Here is a 17,500-nt window from a genome sequence, read left to right as displayed (position 1 = left end):
TATTATTATTATCTATTTGAAAATATAGCCATGAAACGTGCGTGGTCTTTTTACTACTGTTTACTATTTATTGTACTTTATTGATATGAAAAAAGGTTTTTTTAGAGCATTTGTTTTTATATGGTGTGAATAACATATTTCTTGATTGAATTGTTTAATAGCGGTTTTTATCTAAAGTATATACATACATTATATATTGTGAAATTTGATTTAAAATTGTTAAATTGAATTTTTCCCTGTAAGTTTTCGAATTATATTCCCTATTATTATTATTATTATTATTATTATTATTATTTAACGTTTCGAGCGGAGCTCTTCATCAGAAACATAGGAAAAGAAAAGATCCAAGGAAGGGAAGACGGAGGAAAAAAATCGCCACGCGGTCACATTCAATTCGTGACCGAGTAAGACTACATCCGAGACTCAATAAGACCGTGCAAATGTGATACAATTCGATATTCAAAGGTCATTTGTGCGAATGACCTTTGAATACCACATTGTATCATTTCATTGTTTTATTATTTTTGAATTGCCTACCTTGAATTATGCAATTCAAAGTAGAAAAATTGAAATGTAGTTATAAATTATCTTACATTATTTGTATCAAAGTGTGTTTCAAGTTTGTCCGTATTCATACAGTTGCCACATGCAGTTTTAATATTAGTTCGGAGGGTTAACAGACTAGTATTCAATGTGTTTACGGCTGATTCTAAAGACACCACTGTAGAATTTACATCATGAATTATGCTTTGAATAGTACTCATATCTAATAAAAAAGGAAAATAAAACAATATATTGAAAGTAAATATTTTAGAAAATATTTGTTTCCTTGAAGAACTTAAATGTTGTTAGTATTGTAAATAATATTAGTACTTCGGTGGTACCTGAGTCAGTTGAAACTAGGTAAAATGCGATACAGTATTTACTCTTTTTATCTTTATCCTACACTTTCCCCTAAATATTGTCATCTTACAATGATCTTTACTCTTTTTATCTAGGCAATTTTCCGTGTTGCTTTTCTCCCAAATACATTCGCTTGCTTCGATGCCACCCTCTAACTATACATTTCCTATCATACCTGGAACTTAAGATGTTTCCAACTCTTAAGATGCTTCCAATTCAACACTTCATGAACCTCTAACGATTTAAATTAACATCGTACTAATATTTCCTAAATAATGATGTATTAGTTAGATATCAATTAAATATTAGTTAAACAACATTCATATTAATAACTTATAAATAAATATTGAAAGATAATACTTGTATAATACATATTTCCTTTGCTATGAATAAACTCCTTTAATTTAAACTTTTTGTACCAAAAATGCTGTATTGAACATCTATTTACTCCGAATATCATTTATTTAGCTATTTGTTTATTTATTTATGTACTTAGCTAATTTATTTATTTATTGTGCAAATAATTATTGTACTCTGTGTATACAAAAATGTTTACACGGATAATAATTTCAAATTCCGTTTTGTGGAGGGGAAAAGTCGATTGCATCGACTTCAGTGCTTAACTGGTATTTATTTTATCGACCCCGAAAAGATGAAAGGCAAAAACGACCTTGACAGCATTTGACCACAGAACGCAAAGACGGACGAAGTGCCGCTAAGTATTTTGCCCGGGGTGCTTACGATTCTTCTAGCTCGTTGCTATAAATATTTACATGGATATTAATTTTTTATGATAGCAATAGAGCAGAATAATTCAAATAAAGAGGAGTGAGTATATACGTGCGTTGTTGCATGCACATCGAAACTATTAACAATAATGTTGAGTTCTAACACTAATATCAAAACAAATTACCTTGCTTTCTGGAAACCTTTTATTTCAGTAAATTATGGGTGATTCAGTTGACATCAGCTAACAGATCAAAATTGAATCTGTTCATTGTTTTTTATAGCAAGCTGAAACTCGATTCTGATATTTCTGGAGATATACTCTTAAGTGTATTTATAATTGAATATATTCAGGATTCCCCATAACTTTAGGTGTCAATCTTTAAGCTACGTTACATCCGGTTGTATTTCAGAAATTATACTGGTTTGTTAGAGAAACTTACTACGTAGTTTTGGAAGTAAACTATATTAATACGATTTGCCGTCTAAGATAGTTACTCGTGGTACGTTTGCTTTTAATGAGTTTGATGTTAAATTATCTGGAACGTTGTAAAAAGAGAAAACTTACTTTTTTCAAACTGACGAAGACTTCTAAAATGTTCCCTAATGTGTGTCGCAGTATCAATATCTGTTTGTAATTTACCACCAACATTTGTTCCAATATCTATAAAAATAAGGTTTAAACAATATTAAATGAACTAATTTCACTGATTAATATAACATCAATCTAAAAATATGTAAAAATCATACGAGAAATATTCACTTTCAAATAAGAATAACCACGAAAATTTGTTTATAGACTAAATCACATCAGATTTTTTTAAAGTACATTAAGTATCAAGAAAGTATTCTATTGGTTACACCGTTAAATTACCTTTCGATTAACAGTGTAAACACTGATTGCAGTATAGGTAGAATGTTAATGGTGGAGGTTTTTGTTTCAAATCGGGGCGCAAATATTAAAAGGAGTAAATATGTATATATTCTATAAAAGGGGTCCATTACTTTACTTTTTGCCTTTTGACATCAAGTATTCAGATCCCTTCCTTGATGCATTGCAGAACAAGTGAAATGAACGGACCGAAATAAAAACAGTACATAAAAGGAGTAGTAGACTCCCATTTAAAACATAAATAAGATCTACCTTAGTTGCTATATACTAGCAGAAAGATCGCCCTCTGGACGGTTTTCTGCTACTCACTTGATAATATTTTCACATTTGATTCCCAATTCTAATGATTTTTATGATATTTTATGTTTAATTATTTCTTTGTATAATAGTGCTCACTTGCGTAGTAAATAGTGCTTTCATTATTTTATCACAGTCATAATCTCTGTTCTTTAAATAAACATCAAGGTAGTCCAACTACGGAGGTGGGAGCAATTTGTTAAGTTTTACCTTCCTGTCAAAGCAACATAGAGATTTCAATTCAGCCAACAATCTGTAAGCTTTGCAGTGTGTGTGCGTGTGTGTATGTGCGAGGGGGAGAGGCAGGGGAGAGAGAACATTGCAAACAATGAATGAAATAAACATGAAATGAAAAAAATCGTATAAATTAAAGGGCATAACTACAGATGTCTACATCTCCGACTGGATACCTTTTAACGAAATTATGCCTCATATGAAAGCTATTTGTGTAAACATGAAATGAAAAAGTAGCATAAGTGAAAGCTCGTTAAAAACCATCTCGTTTAGTGTGCTAGAAATTGCAGCGATCACATAGTTATTATTGTAAGGCTTATAGCGGTCCAAGCAGCCATACCAACAAAATCACTTCTTCATTTAAAAAAAATATTATACCGGCATATTAAAAAATTTTCATTTTATCAAAAATATTCATTTAACAAATTCCGGAAACTGATAATATTCTTGAAATTTTGCCTCATATCAAAGTTATATAGTTATGATTAAATTATCGTTAATGAAAATAGAAGTGAATGGGCATGAGAGACTGTTGCAAATAAAAACGTAAACTGTCGCCTGCAACGAATTGATATTGTGTATTGTTAAACATTAAAATCTACTCCACAGGGAATACAATGAATATTTAAATTTATGAAGAATTGGACGCAGTGAATGCAATGAATACTTAAATTTACGAGAAATTGGAGTTAAAAAATTCAATAATCTTTAGAAATCGAAACTATAGGAAATTTCTAAGAAGATGAATTTATAAAAATATTTCCAGACGGTCAAGTTTTTAACATTGCTTTCTTTTCGTACTTTTAGTAATTCTTACATATCTAATTAATAAGCAGCTTTCTCCATTATAGTATATATATGTCATTATAGTATATATATATGTCTATTATGTAAATAACACCTTATAAACTAATTTCTCTTTTCATTTCATCAATTAAATTTGATTTGAAGAATGATAATCCTTTTATATGTAATTACGTTCTCTAGTTTTAGTAAATGAGCTCGATTACTTACTCTCCATTTCTCTTTCAATTTCGTCCATGAGTAATGATTCGGTTTTGCTGCCAATGAAATCTACTTGCTAAAAATAAAGCAAAACATTAATGATGATGATACTGATAATAATAATAATAATAATAATAATAACAACAACAACAACAACAACAACAACAACAACAACAACAATAATAATAATAATATCGACTTTGCTCTCATATCGAAGTGCAAAATTTATAATCTTACACTGTTATTATCCTCTATGATAGTACAACACTAAGTACAGAACCAAATATATGGCACCCTAGGCATAACACCAACATGAACTTCCAACTTGTTGTCTCTTGAGTTCTCTGGGTGAGACTTGGAACCAGCTTGTGCAAATGTAAAGCAAAAGTCAAACATAGAATAATAATAATAATAATAATAATAATAATAATAATAATAATAATAATAATGATAATAATAATAATGATAATAATAATAATAATAATAATAATAATAATAATAATAATAATAATAATAATGATAATAATAATAATGATAATAATAATAATAATAATGCAATACCAGACATTGGCTTCAGATCTTAACTGACTGTAAAGTGTATCATGTACATTGTTTTGCCTTGTTATAAAATATGAGCTACAGCAAATACTCTGCTCAATACCACAGATTTGCTTGTCAGTTATTTGACCTTAACCGGTTAAGCATGTCCCTTAGTGGCTGACGATATGTGCATCTCTGATTATGAGCAGAAGTAGTGGTAGAGCATCATAACCATGTGTTGAGAGGAATTCTTTGGGGTTAGAATAATTCACCTCTGGAAACATGGGTGTTTCGTTCAACATCTTTAAACAACCCTTATTCAGGAACCTTTTGAGCTACCCGACTTGAAGAAAATTCTAACTGGGCCCCACCTGCAAAGTCATGTGCACTTTACCTTGATATGAGATCACCATGTCGCGCACATATGGTTGTGATGCATGTGCCAGGTGTACTCTTATCAGACGGGCAGTCATGATGGGTATACTGGGCTTCGTATATTTTATCCCAGTGTCAATTTGATGGTATTCACTGCTCTCTGACTCATTAAGAAGAAGAAGAAGAAGAAGAGGGGGAGGGGAGAAGAATAGGGGAGGGGAGGGGGAAGAAGAATAGGGAGGGGAGGGGGAGAAGGAAGAAGAAGATGATGATGAAGAAGAAGAAGAAGAAGAGGAGGAGGAGGGGGGGGAGGGGAGGAGAATGAAGAAGAAGAAGAAGGAGAAGAAGAAGAAGAAGGAGAAGAAATTTCTTTTGTATCGACTTTGCTCTCATAAGTGCAAAATCTATAATCTTACACTGTTGTTATCCTCTATGATAATATCTGATCTTCTTGCTTCAATAGCAGAGTCAGTCTTTATGGGGTAATTCTAAAAGATTTTGTTGTTCTTGTTTTCTATCACAGCATCTTGTTCGCTATCATACCACTTTTCTGTTTCTTCCTCTTTCTTTACGATCCTGGAATCAAAAGGGCATGATGGGTCGATAAGTAAGCAACTTCGCTTTTCCTTATCAATAATTATGTCTGGTCTAATGTTTTCTAACTTGTCTGGTTGAATAGGAAAGTCCCACAAGATCTTACATTTCTCCGACTCCTGTACCATGTCTACTCGGTGATTGTACCATGTGTTTTCAGCTTCAAATCCCCATATTTGGCACAATTTCCAGTGTAAATCTTTTACAACATGGTCGTGCCTCCATTTCTTATATTCTTTATGTGACAACTGTGGGCATTCTGCCACTGCCTCGTTCCAAGTTCCACAGGCTCTATATTTTTGGGACACTCTCTCCATATATATTTTTCTTAAGTTGTTTGTTTTTATTGTTTGATCTTGGTCTGCTACAATTATGATGTTTCCTTTTTTAATTGCCCCATTTTTAACCTATCCCAGGATTTTGTTCCGCATGTCTTCAGTGGCTCTCCAAAATTGGCCATGCAGAGGTTTCTGTTCGATCTCTCTGACCTTCTCTCTTTGTATTTCATTCTTGTCCTTTTCTCCTATTCCGCGCTTCATCACCTATTCTTTATTAGCTCCCTTTGGTAGTTTTTTTACTGTGCTTCTCTACTATACTTTTTTTTCCATTTGTTCACATTCTTCTACTGCTATTAAGCCTCTTCTGCTCTGGTCTCTCCTCAAGTACAGCCAGCTGATATCAGCTTTCGGACCAGCGCTACCGGTTCGAGATAAACTCTACAAGCGCGGATGTACTGTCAGACAGGCTTATCTGAGGTGCGCGCAGTTGAAACCGTTCTGCACGCACTCACTCGTTCAGTGCCTGAGCATTGCTGACTTGTGAGGTTATGTCGAACAGCTACTGTCATGTGTGGGGCGAATCTGTCTATTGGCCGAGTCCATAGTGATAATTGCCCCGCCGCTCTCCTTTAATCGGCCCGTCAAAGCAGTTTTCCTTTGCCTGGTGGCTGCGGTAAAAGAGGTTGCCTGATGGAGGAGACTGAAAGGCTTGAGGACAGATACATTCTTCTTTGGTAGAGGTCTCATTGACTTCATCAAGTTTCACTTGAAAAGGAAATTGAGGGTGGAGAGGGAAGTGCTAACTTCGAGTGAGTTTATTGAAAGGTGAGTGGAAGTTGCGAAAATGGACAGAGTGGATGGTACTCTATAAGTGAAGACTAGTGAGTTGGAGAAAAAGAACTGGAGAGGGCACTTTCCCTTAGTGTTCATGGAGATCTTGGAGAATGAGGTTCCTCAATTATCCCTAGAGGTCTTTTAGGATCAGGATGACTACATAGCTATCAACCCTCCTTTGTTTTTTTAACCCTTGTATACTATGTATATTTCCCTTCCTTTTCGTTACTCTTTTACTTGTTTCAGTCATTTGACTGCGGCCATGCTGGAGCACCGCCTTTAGTCGAGCAAATCGACCCCGAGACTTATTCTTTGTAAGCCCAGTACTTATTCTATCGGTCTCTTTTGTCGAACCGCTAACTGACGGGGACGTAAACACACCAGCATCGGTTGTCAAGCAATGCTAGAGGGACAAACTCAGACACACAAACATATACACACACATACATATATATATATATATATATATATATACATATATACGACAGGCTTCTTTCAGTTTCCGTCTACCAAATCTACTCACAAGGCTTTGGTCGGCCCGAGGCTATAGTAGAAGACACTTGCCCAAGGTGCCACACAGTGGGACTGAACCCGGAACCATGTGGTTAGTTAGCAAGCTACATACCTCACAGCCACTCACCATATATATTTATACTTGTTTGTTTATTAATTTATTTTACCATTTCATTATATGTAAATCCCCTTACTTTATACCTATTTTGTGTTGTCCCCCTCATCCTTCGCCCTGGTTACAAATAAATGAAATTATTATTATTATTTTATTATCGTCAGCAGCATTATTATTTTAAGAAATTAAAACTTACTTCAAATAATTTGTCAATATAGTCGTTGACATAGTCCACACTTGTTGTTATTGTCTTTGGCACGGTTTTAATATTTCTCTCCATTTGTGATATAGACGCAAGCGTACACGCAAGACCAGTACTGAAAGAGATATGGGAAAATGCATTATATTTCGTAAATAATATCGCAGGTTTCGCGCCGTTAATTAATCATACAGAAGTAAAGATAAATTCTAATAAAGCTATTTTACAAACTAAAATCAATCCCAAACAGTATGACTATCGCAAATACACAGTTGTGTAAGATCTGTTATCACTATACTATTTTCCCTTAGGTTTTTCTGAGTCACATATCAGCGAAACAAGCTGAAGGGAAAAGTAACCTATGAATTTAATCAAGTAAAACAGGAACCAGATAAAAACGAGTCACGCAGTAAATTGAAATATACAAATATTTCCCTATACTCAAATATGGAGAACAACACGACTTTGACTTACTACCATACTTACAGTTTTTTTGGTTTTTTTTCAGAAAAGGAATCTTTGATTAAGGTTAGAAACCAACTCTTTCTCTATTGACAAGAAATCTTGAAATATAACTGAATAATGACATACATATCTTTGACCGCATTCAAAGAAAGGCTACTCGACTGATTGGAATACAGCGGCTTATAAACACACTATAAAACTCGATTGTAGACGTTCCATTTCTTCTCTCTGTCTTTTTTTTTTACTACAGTGACCTCTAATCTTCGGATTTTGTTGGTTTCGTGTCAACTTCATTCAGGAATTCCTCATACACTCATTTCTTATATTGTCATTCATATTTCGTTCACCACAGCCCAATTTTAACCTCTTCCCCCAATCTCTTCACATACTTTTCTTGCTTAGTACGCATGCTATTTCCTACATATTTTCAAGGGGAACATTGATTACATTATTCTCACCGGTATCCAAAAGCCTCGAAGGAAAGGCCACTGAGTTTTTACAGACCTTCGCTAAAGATGGGCCACAGTTACGCTAAGTCTTTTTGAAGCCCTCATTGAAGACCACTTGTTACCCTTGTTGCATCCAACCTCATCCTCGTCCCCATCTCGCACTCCTGTCTAGGGGTTGCGTTGCCAGCTAAAATCTGGGGACATTCTGAAAAAAGGAGAGATATTAATCGCCCTCTCAACTAAACTGGGGTACCGCACGCAGTGGACTCTCCATTTCTGAAGTCGAAATAAAGGAAAAAGCGAGAAGAAAACAAATCAAATTGAATTTTGGCTCCTGGAACACTGGAATGATGATGAGTGTTGCCAATTTTGGAAAGTCTAGATGATAGTCGATAGGGAACTGATACTGTTACACTGTCAAAACATAACTGGGGTATATAGAATTTAAGAGAGCTACAGTTTCTAGTTTGAAAGCGAAAATGCTGTGCAGAGTGCAGTTGTGTTGGCCTAGTGGTCACGAACACTCTTTTAGCAATCTGCGGCCGCTTTTTGTTATTATATCCAATAGGCTAATGAAAGTGAGGTTAGCTCTACCTGGAAATTTAAGTATAATTGTTTTTATTAGCTAAGATCCTATGATGACAAATGAGCTATATAAGAAGGGATGCATCAATTATGTCTGGTCATGGCAAACACTTTCTTCCATCGGTTTTATAGCTGGTATCATCTACGGTCGAAACGATATCTGTTGGACTACTTACTTAGACTCAGGGACAATATTGAGGACATAAGCTGTGTTTGACGTACAAAAAAGTTGGGATAATTGCGCAAAAGAGACTGAATGCTAGCAAACTTAAGATTCCCAAAGTGCCACATGCACTTGCATGAAAAGAGCCAGTAAATTAGCAACAATTTATGCTTTCTGCATTTGAGAACTACGCAATATTTCTTTCTCTGTTAGCATTCTTGCCTGTTTGTGGTATAGGTATGCATTATGTATGAAGATCTTTTATTGTTATACACACGTGTAAGTAGCAAATCTTTCCAGAAAAGTGTTGTGTGAGAGAATTATGCTTGTGGAAACAACAGTCTACGAAAAATATGGATTACTATACAGTTGTGTTCCTAATGTTGTTGCCGGAGCCTTGTGGAGCTTGAGGTGTTTTCGCTCAATAAACACTCACAATGCTCGGTCTGGGAATCGAAACCGCGATCCTACGTCAGCGAGTCTGCTATCCTAACTACTGGGCCACTGCGCCTACACATACATACGTACACACAGACAAACATAAAAGCATACACACACACACACATCACCTTCGCGAAAAAAATATATACTCTTTACTCTTTTACTTGTTTCAGTCAGTTGACTGCGGCCATACTGGAGCACCACCTTTAGTCGAGCAACTCGACCCCGGGACTTATTCTTTGTAAGCCCAGTACTTATTATATCGGCCTCTTTTGCCGAACCGCTAAGTGACGGGGACATAAACACACCAGCATCGGTTGTCAAGCAATGCTAGGGGGACAAACACAGACACACAAACACATACACGCACACACATATATATATACATATATACGACGGGCTTCTTTCAGTTTCCGTCTACCAAATCCACTCACAAGGCTTTGGTCGGCCCGAGGCTATAGTAGAAGACACTTGCCCAAGGTGCCACGCAGTGGGACTGAACTCGGAACCATGTGGTTGGTAAGAAAGCTACTTACCACACAGCCACTCCTGCGCCTATGAAGACTTCCGAAAGGAATGCAACAAAAACTTGTTCTTATTCATTTGGTTTGCAATATAAGTGATACAAATTGCGCTACATCACCGTAGATTAAATGCAGATTATGCTTCAAGAAGATAAGACAAATATGTCGTTCTGACTACTTACTCTGCAGCTCCTTGAATTAATCACTTCATACTGGCCGTTTCACACCACTTAATTGTACTAAACATGACTGCGCTATAGCACCATAATTATATTTAGATATCGTGACATATATTTGCCATTAAAATATGGCTAACCCCTAAGGGTGGATGCTACTGTAGTTTAGCATCCACCCTTAGGGGTTAGCCATATTTAAATGGCAAATTTACGTCACGATGTGTTGTAGCTACTGTTTATAACTTGGTCTGAGATTTATTATTGCTTATATTTAGATACAGCTAACAGAAAGGATGCTAAAAATCTTTCACCACTTAATCTGTGATACCATATCAAATTTTCACTATGATATATTTCCATTGATGTTGTTGTTCGGATCAGATAATTAAGAATCTATGCCATCTTGTGCGATGCTTCACAAATCAAGCTCTACTACTGACTCTTTTATCTTGCCTGTATTGTCTAATAAGTCTATAATATTTAATCATGCTGGCAAAAACAACAATTGAAAATCAGTTATAGCAATAGTATACTCAAGACCTTTGTGCGGTCATAAGTATACTATTATAACACGTGCAAGATATTTTCTTTATGTTATTTTGAATTAGAAAGAAACGAAAGTATAATTTGACTTACCTTAATAATATCATAGTCACCAGGAGCAAGAGTACATATATTCTTCGTCTCGTGCGATTTACATTTTTTTGTATTCGTTTACCACCACATTTATTGCAATTTCGGCAACAGCAAAAGCACATTCCGACCAAAGTGAAAATAATGATAAAGAGAATGCCAACAGCAATAGCCACAACAAATCCAATGTTCTTTAAGATTATCTAGAATATAAAAAATAAAAAAGAAAGTGAAGGAAATTATATATCCCAGCATCAGATATTCAGCCAAATCTGTACATGTACTTGTACAGTTTATACTTTTTCTTACACAGCATCACAGTGCTTTTACAGTTCTTGGGTAAAACTAGACGTTCATGTACCAAGATGAAAAATACCTCTTTCACTATTTTCTCCAATACTCTGTCAGCAGGTTCCTCTTCTCTTTGTCCCTTCACACTCCTTCCCATACTCAACATTCAATATTATTAAATATCCAGCTGAAGATAAGACCAACTAGAATGGCGTGTTTCATTTGTGTAAAGTAGAACATTACGTAACGCAATATAACAAGCTACTTAGTAAACTGTCCTGAAAAATTGTAATATAAATTTTCATAATTTGTCAGAACAAAATGTGACATTATATATATATATAGATACACTTTTATTCTTTTTCTTGTTTCAGTCATTTGACTGCAGCCATGCTGGGGCATCGACTTTAGCCGAACAAATCAACCACAGGACTTATTCTTTGTAAGCCTAGTACTTATTCTATCGGTTACTTTTGCCGATCCCTATGTTACAGGGACATAACCACTCCAACATTGGTTGACAATATGGTAGTACAAACAGAGACATTTATATACAGATAAGGAAAATAGTTTTATTCTCAAACGCAGGATGATGCTAATAACATAGCATGAACAGGATAAACTATCCATATTTTGCAGAAAAATCTGTGGGCGGCCAGCCATGAGACTCGAATTCACATCCCTGTCATTACGCGTCGAGTGTTTTACCATTAAGCTAAACTGCCCGAACGTCAAATTCCTCTGCAAATTTAGGATATATAAATCCAGCTTTATAAGACGCTATTTACGTTAAATTCGACTTGCATTGAAAGTCAACAAAGTTTGCTTTTGAAGCGTTGAGATGTATTGAAAGATACAGATAAAGAAATAATTTTATTCTCAAACGCATAACATGAACAGGATAAACTATCCATATTTTGCAGAAAAATCTGCCGGTGGTCAGCCATGAGACTGGAATTCACATCCTTTTGATTACGCGTCAAGTGCTTTAACATTAAGCTAAATTGCCCAAATGACAAATTCTTCTGCAAATTTAGAATATATAAAACTAGCTTTATAAAACCCTATCGTACATTAAATTTGTTAGCGGTCAGCTAACAAATTTTCATCGTTCGAAATCTATGTATATATATATATATATATATATATATATATATTCGACAGGCTCCTTTCGGTTTCCGCCTACGAAAATCCTCACAAGTCTTTGCTTGGGCCGAGGCTATAGAAAAAGACTTTTGCCCAAGGTGCTACACAATAGAAATAAACCCGAAACAATGTGCTTGCGAAGCAAACTTCTTGCCATACAGCCACAGCTGCGCCTAAGTTTTGGTGCATCGGTCGGGAATGTATAAGCAGTTTTTTGGGGTAATTTTGTCAACATTCTCTATATATATGCATTACTATATGTATCTATGATGATTGATATATTTGTACGTATGTGAGCGCGTGTGTTTGTGCGCGTTTGTGTGTGTGTACATTTGCGCTTGTTAATATATAAATATGAGCCTACCTTTTTCACAACCTCCATATCAAGCTTGATATTCTTGCCCACAAACATTTCAAATAAATCTACAAAATGAAAATATAATTCAAATAGAAACAATTCATTGGATTACACAATAACCTCCGCTAAACAAATAGCCAAATAACAGTCAACTCTCCCTCTATTCTCACCTTAGCTTCTTAAATAATAGTAGGGCATTTGTTGTCAGGTAGGTAAAAATATACCTAAAAGACAGCATGGTGGCAACTGAAATGTCTTTCGTTTTAATTTTGCTCTTATCAGGATTGACATATAACTGAACAAAGACATAATCAAAATAATGTTCGAGCAAAAGCATATCTTCGCCAAGGCCCCTCCGTATCAATTGTTTTCAACTCTTTTTAATCTGCGTATACATGTTAAGAAGTGATGTGCGCAAAAATTCCTTAATTGAAATTTTCCTTTTAGCTGGAGTAAATGAAAAAATACCATCACCTGTTAGTAGCAGCTAAAAGAAAAGCAGATTCATTTCAGTGCTTATGGGAAGGAAGACTTTGATCATTGTTTGCATCAAATGACAATTACGGACTGTTAGACACTTTCAATCTAGTACGACCCGGTACCCCCAAAATATCAAAGTTTTGCAATATTATTTTATTCATTTAGTTTTACATGTTTATACTTTTATCACCTTCAATTTATTTTCCACTGTTCGAAGCAGTCCTAGAACTCCTGCGAAGTGATACCTTTTAACGCCTCCGTCGTTTCTTACTTCACATCTTCCACATCTACAAAACGTTTTTCTTTTAAGGACGTTTTTCAATCGAAGGAACAAAAAATGTTGTCGGGAGCAGAATGTGGGTAAACGGTGTCATGCCATTTTTGATCAAAAACTTTCTCACACTCAAGACGGTATGCGAAGGTGCATTGTCGTGATGATACCACCACTCTCCACTTTGACACTGGTCGGGGCGTTTTCGTCTCACCATGCCTAGCAAATGCTTCTGAACTACCAAGTAAAATGTCTTGTTAACAGTTTGACCAGGTGGAACAAATGCTGTGTAGACAAATCCTTTCTCGTTGAAGCAAATCAGCACTGTCTTCATATTGAACTTCGCTTGACGCACTTTCGGTGGGGCGTGGGGATATTGAACGCTTCTATTGACTTGGTTGCTGCTTCGTTTCCGGGTCGTAGCCATAACACCAGCTTTCGTAACCAGTGATGACTTTCGAAAACAAAGTCCGGGTTAACTTTCAACTGTTCTTTCAATTCACAACACACATTCGGTCATGGCTGCTTTTAATCTTCCGTGACCGAGACACAAATTTTGCTGCAACACTTTTCAATCTCAATTCCTCGCTCAAAATTCGTTGGCAGGAGCTCCAGGACATACCAGTCATAACAATAAGTTCGTCAATTGTTCGGCGACGGTCCTCCAATTTACGTGATATTTTCATTCGTTCGGAAGATCGACGGTCGCCCTGAATAAGGTCGGTCTTCAAGAGACATTCCTAAAGCGTGAAAATCACTTCTAAACATGTGTTTTGCTCATGGCAGTGTCCTTGTAAGTTGTTTGAAGCAAGAAAACTGTTTCAGCCACCTTTTTCCCTGGCAGAAAACAGAATTTCGCGGAAGCACGCTGTCCTTTCGTTTCAGTCATCGCAAAAATCGACGATCAGGGGAGAAGCACAGCAGAACAAAGACGCACCACGTGGCGGTACGACTTTGCACGACGACGCCAGTCGGCAGACTAATGCTTGAGTGTCGCATCAAGTGGCTCCTAGCGGCGGAACCCTGAACTACAACGGGCTTGTCCTACAGAGAATGTTTCCGGTTACTTGCAAAACGGTTAATACAGACTGCCAGTCAATTAACATTTATATATACAAAATGAAGTGGGTTATGAATTATCTATAACCAATATAATTTGCATAATCATAAAAAAGAAATTTCAAATAGGTCAATTTCACAAATTCGGATGATGTACGAAATGTCGGACGCAACAAATATTTAACTAACATTTCCCTCCCAATGAGAGAAAGAAAAAAAAACAGCTAACAGTAATTCTCCCAACAAAGAGAGGAAAATATCAAAAATATAGATTGTTTTGTTTGCTGGCAGTCACTACACTATCCCTTAACATACTTATGCATACTGTTGACCCAACTGAAATCTTTCCGTTCGCTCCTCTTGCTTTTTAATTATTCAAATTATACTAGCCTAAATGTATGTATTCGAAACTATTTTCTATATTTAAAAATATGTCACTAATCAAGAAGACTTCATGACTGAAACATTTCTATTTCTGTTCTTTGCCTGCAAAGATCAGATTTACGTTCCGGTTAAGATTTATTTTTGGTTTTGTTATTTAATGAATTAGTCATGATACATTTCAGAGCCTCTATGACGAATTGACAGAGTCGTTAGAGCGTAGATTTGAGTGATATTTGCTACAGCTTTCAGTGCTGTGAGTTCAAAGCTAGCCAAAATAACTTTACATTTCATCCTTTCAGAATTGACAAAATAAAGTTGTACTCCATAGCAGTGGATCGACAGAATAGTTAGAGCGTCTATTAAGATGCCTTTCGTTATTGTTCAGGATCTTTACGTTCTGTGTTCTTAGATGCTGGACTAAATTATCATTCGGATTACCAGCATCGACTGGTCCGTGGGTACCTTTAGCAGAGTTCATATTGTTTCAAAACTTAGGATGAGGTCCTTAGCTTCATGGTGATTTTGGTCTATCACTCACAGAGGATGCTAAAAATTTTAAGTGTCATAAACATAACCCTTCCCATTCTAACTAAACAGAACACAAGAGATGGTAATAAAATATTCAACGAACGTGATTGCCGAGCAACATCAACAAATGAACAGAGAGGAAGATGATTGAGAAATTAAGGTCAACTGGTGAGCGGGTAATAAGGACAAATGGAATTGCTTTACTAGCTAGTTAGGAATCTTTATGTTTATTAATAATTAAGTGAAATTATTTAACAGACGAATAATAATAAAAATGATGATGATAATAATAATAATAATAATAATAATAATAACAATAATAATAATAATAACAACAACAACAACAACAACAACAACAACAACAACAACAACAAGAAGAGCACTCAGAGAGCGCACAGCTCCGCCAAAGAAACACCGACATCCTCTCAACGGTTAGCCTGAGATGGTTTTCAAAATGAGCATATCTGAAATAAACTCGACTGCTCTCACAAACGAGAATACTAAAAATGAACCCGACAGCACTCAACAATTAAGTAAAAAACCAGGAAAATAATCCAGAATCCTTGTCCGCTACCGGATTGATCTCAAAATCTAATCAGTTCGTGCCACTCACGAAGCCAAACATCCCTAAAAGTTTCGTCCGAATCCATCGACCGGTTCTTGAGATATCTTGTCCACGGACAAACAAACAAACAAACAAACACGACTGAAAACAATACCTCCGCCTTCGCTGAGGTAGAAGTAATAATAAGACTGAGGAAATGGAAGAGTTCTGGAAGAAGATATGGAGCAACAAAAAATAATACAATGCTGAAGCTGACTGGATAGAACGTGAGAAAGTGAAACTGGATGAAGTTGAAGAGCAGAAATATGAGGCAAGATGAGTAGAAGAGCTAAGTTGTGTTCTTAGAAAGTCTCACAAATGGAGAACCCCAGGAATGGACCGGACCCCTAACTTCTGGCCCAATTGTTTAACAAGCCACACCAACATTTTGCTGCATCCCTGACTGGTGTCATCCAGAACCCAGAGCAAATACCTGCCCGGCTGGCTGAAGGAACAATACACCTTCTACCAAAAACAAGGTAGCATGACCAAGTGGAATGCACATCTCCTTCTAAACCATAGTAATGGGATAAGCCAATCCAACAGCATCAACATCAAATTAGGCATTTTTCAGGGTAACTCACTCTCCCTATTACTCTTTTGCATAGTACTGATCCCACTCCCAAACGAACTGAGTAACACCAGGTATGAGTTCAAAATGTATAACCTATAATATAAATCCCGTTCTGTGTGTGTATGTGTAAAATATTATAAAGGCCGCGTTTTTCAACTGATTTTCTCCAAACTGTGAACATACATTACTTATGTTCTAGGGGTTGTTTTAGGCACTTAATTTTTTTTACGATAAGTAATGGGGCCCCTGGGGGCAGAAAATACCCGTTACTGGGTTACGTTGCTAAGTAACTGTCAGAAATTTGTTGTCTCCCTTGCACCCATTTATCAAAAACATTATCACAATCTCCTCTAATATATAAAATAGAGATATGTGTGTATTCATTTTTCACGCGAAAACGGCTTCACCAATTGCTTCCATACTCGTGATGCGTGAATAATTTAACCTCGGACATATGTTAGGCTCTTCATTTGATTTTTTAAATTAAAAATAAAGAATATTGCTTTTTATTTAACATTCACATCTTTGAAAGTTTTTTAGAATATTTACCTCGTTTTCTAGTGTCAATGACGTCTATATCTCTCTGTCTATATGTCTGTCCATTTCTATCCATCTATATGCCTACATCTGTCTATCTATCTATCTCAGTATCTATCTGTCTATATCTTCTTTACATTTATCTTATTTGTCTAACTAAACTAGCTAACAAGCTAGTGCTCGATCTCTCTCTCTCTCTCTCTCTCTCTCTCTCTCTCTCTCTCTCTCTCTCTCTCTCTCTCTTTCTCTCTGTATTGTTTTCACTAAGTTTTCAATCGCTATTTACAAAACAATAACAACAAATTACTTACAGAAAGAAGTTCACAA

At 35.8% G+C, this 17,500-nt stretch overlaps 1 protein-coding gene across 5 annotated transcripts in view; it reads right to left on the bottom strand.

The window, feature by feature from the left end:
• LOC115219257 (prominin-1) overlaps nucleotides 1-17,500 on the bottom strand; it is a 68,435-nt gene that overhangs the window by 37,789 nt on the left and 13,146 nt on the right. For all 5 annotated transcript variants that reach the window (XM_036508903.1, XM_029789408.2, XM_029789409.2 and 2 more), the window contains exons 3-8: nucleotides 12,743-12,801; nucleotides 10,945-11,144; nucleotides 7,503-7,623; nucleotides 4,067-4,133; nucleotides 2,198-2,293; nucleotides 594-766 (exon numbers count right to left, since the gene is read on the bottom strand). In XM_036508903.1, the coding sequence (XP_036364796.1) occupies nucleotides 594-766; nucleotides 2,198-2,293; nucleotides 4,067-4,133; nucleotides 7,503-7,623; nucleotides 10,945-11,144; nucleotides 12,743-12,801 (716 nt within the window). The remainder of the gene's footprint in view (nucleotides 1-593; nucleotides 767-2,197; nucleotides 2,294-4,066; nucleotides 4,134-7,502; nucleotides 7,624-10,944; nucleotides 11,145-12,742; nucleotides 12,802-17,500) is intronic.

The sequence above is a fragment of the Octopus sinensis genome, linkage group LG14 (assembly GCF_006345805.1).
Source record: "Octopus sinensis linkage group LG14, ASM634580v1, whole genome shotgun sequence".
NCBI classification, from domain to species: Eukaryota; Metazoa; Mollusca; class Cephalopoda; order Octopoda; family Octopodidae; genus Octopus; species Octopus sinensis.
The sequence above is the reverse complement of the archived record's forward strand: the minus strand, read 5'-3'. Positions and strand labels throughout refer to the sequence as shown.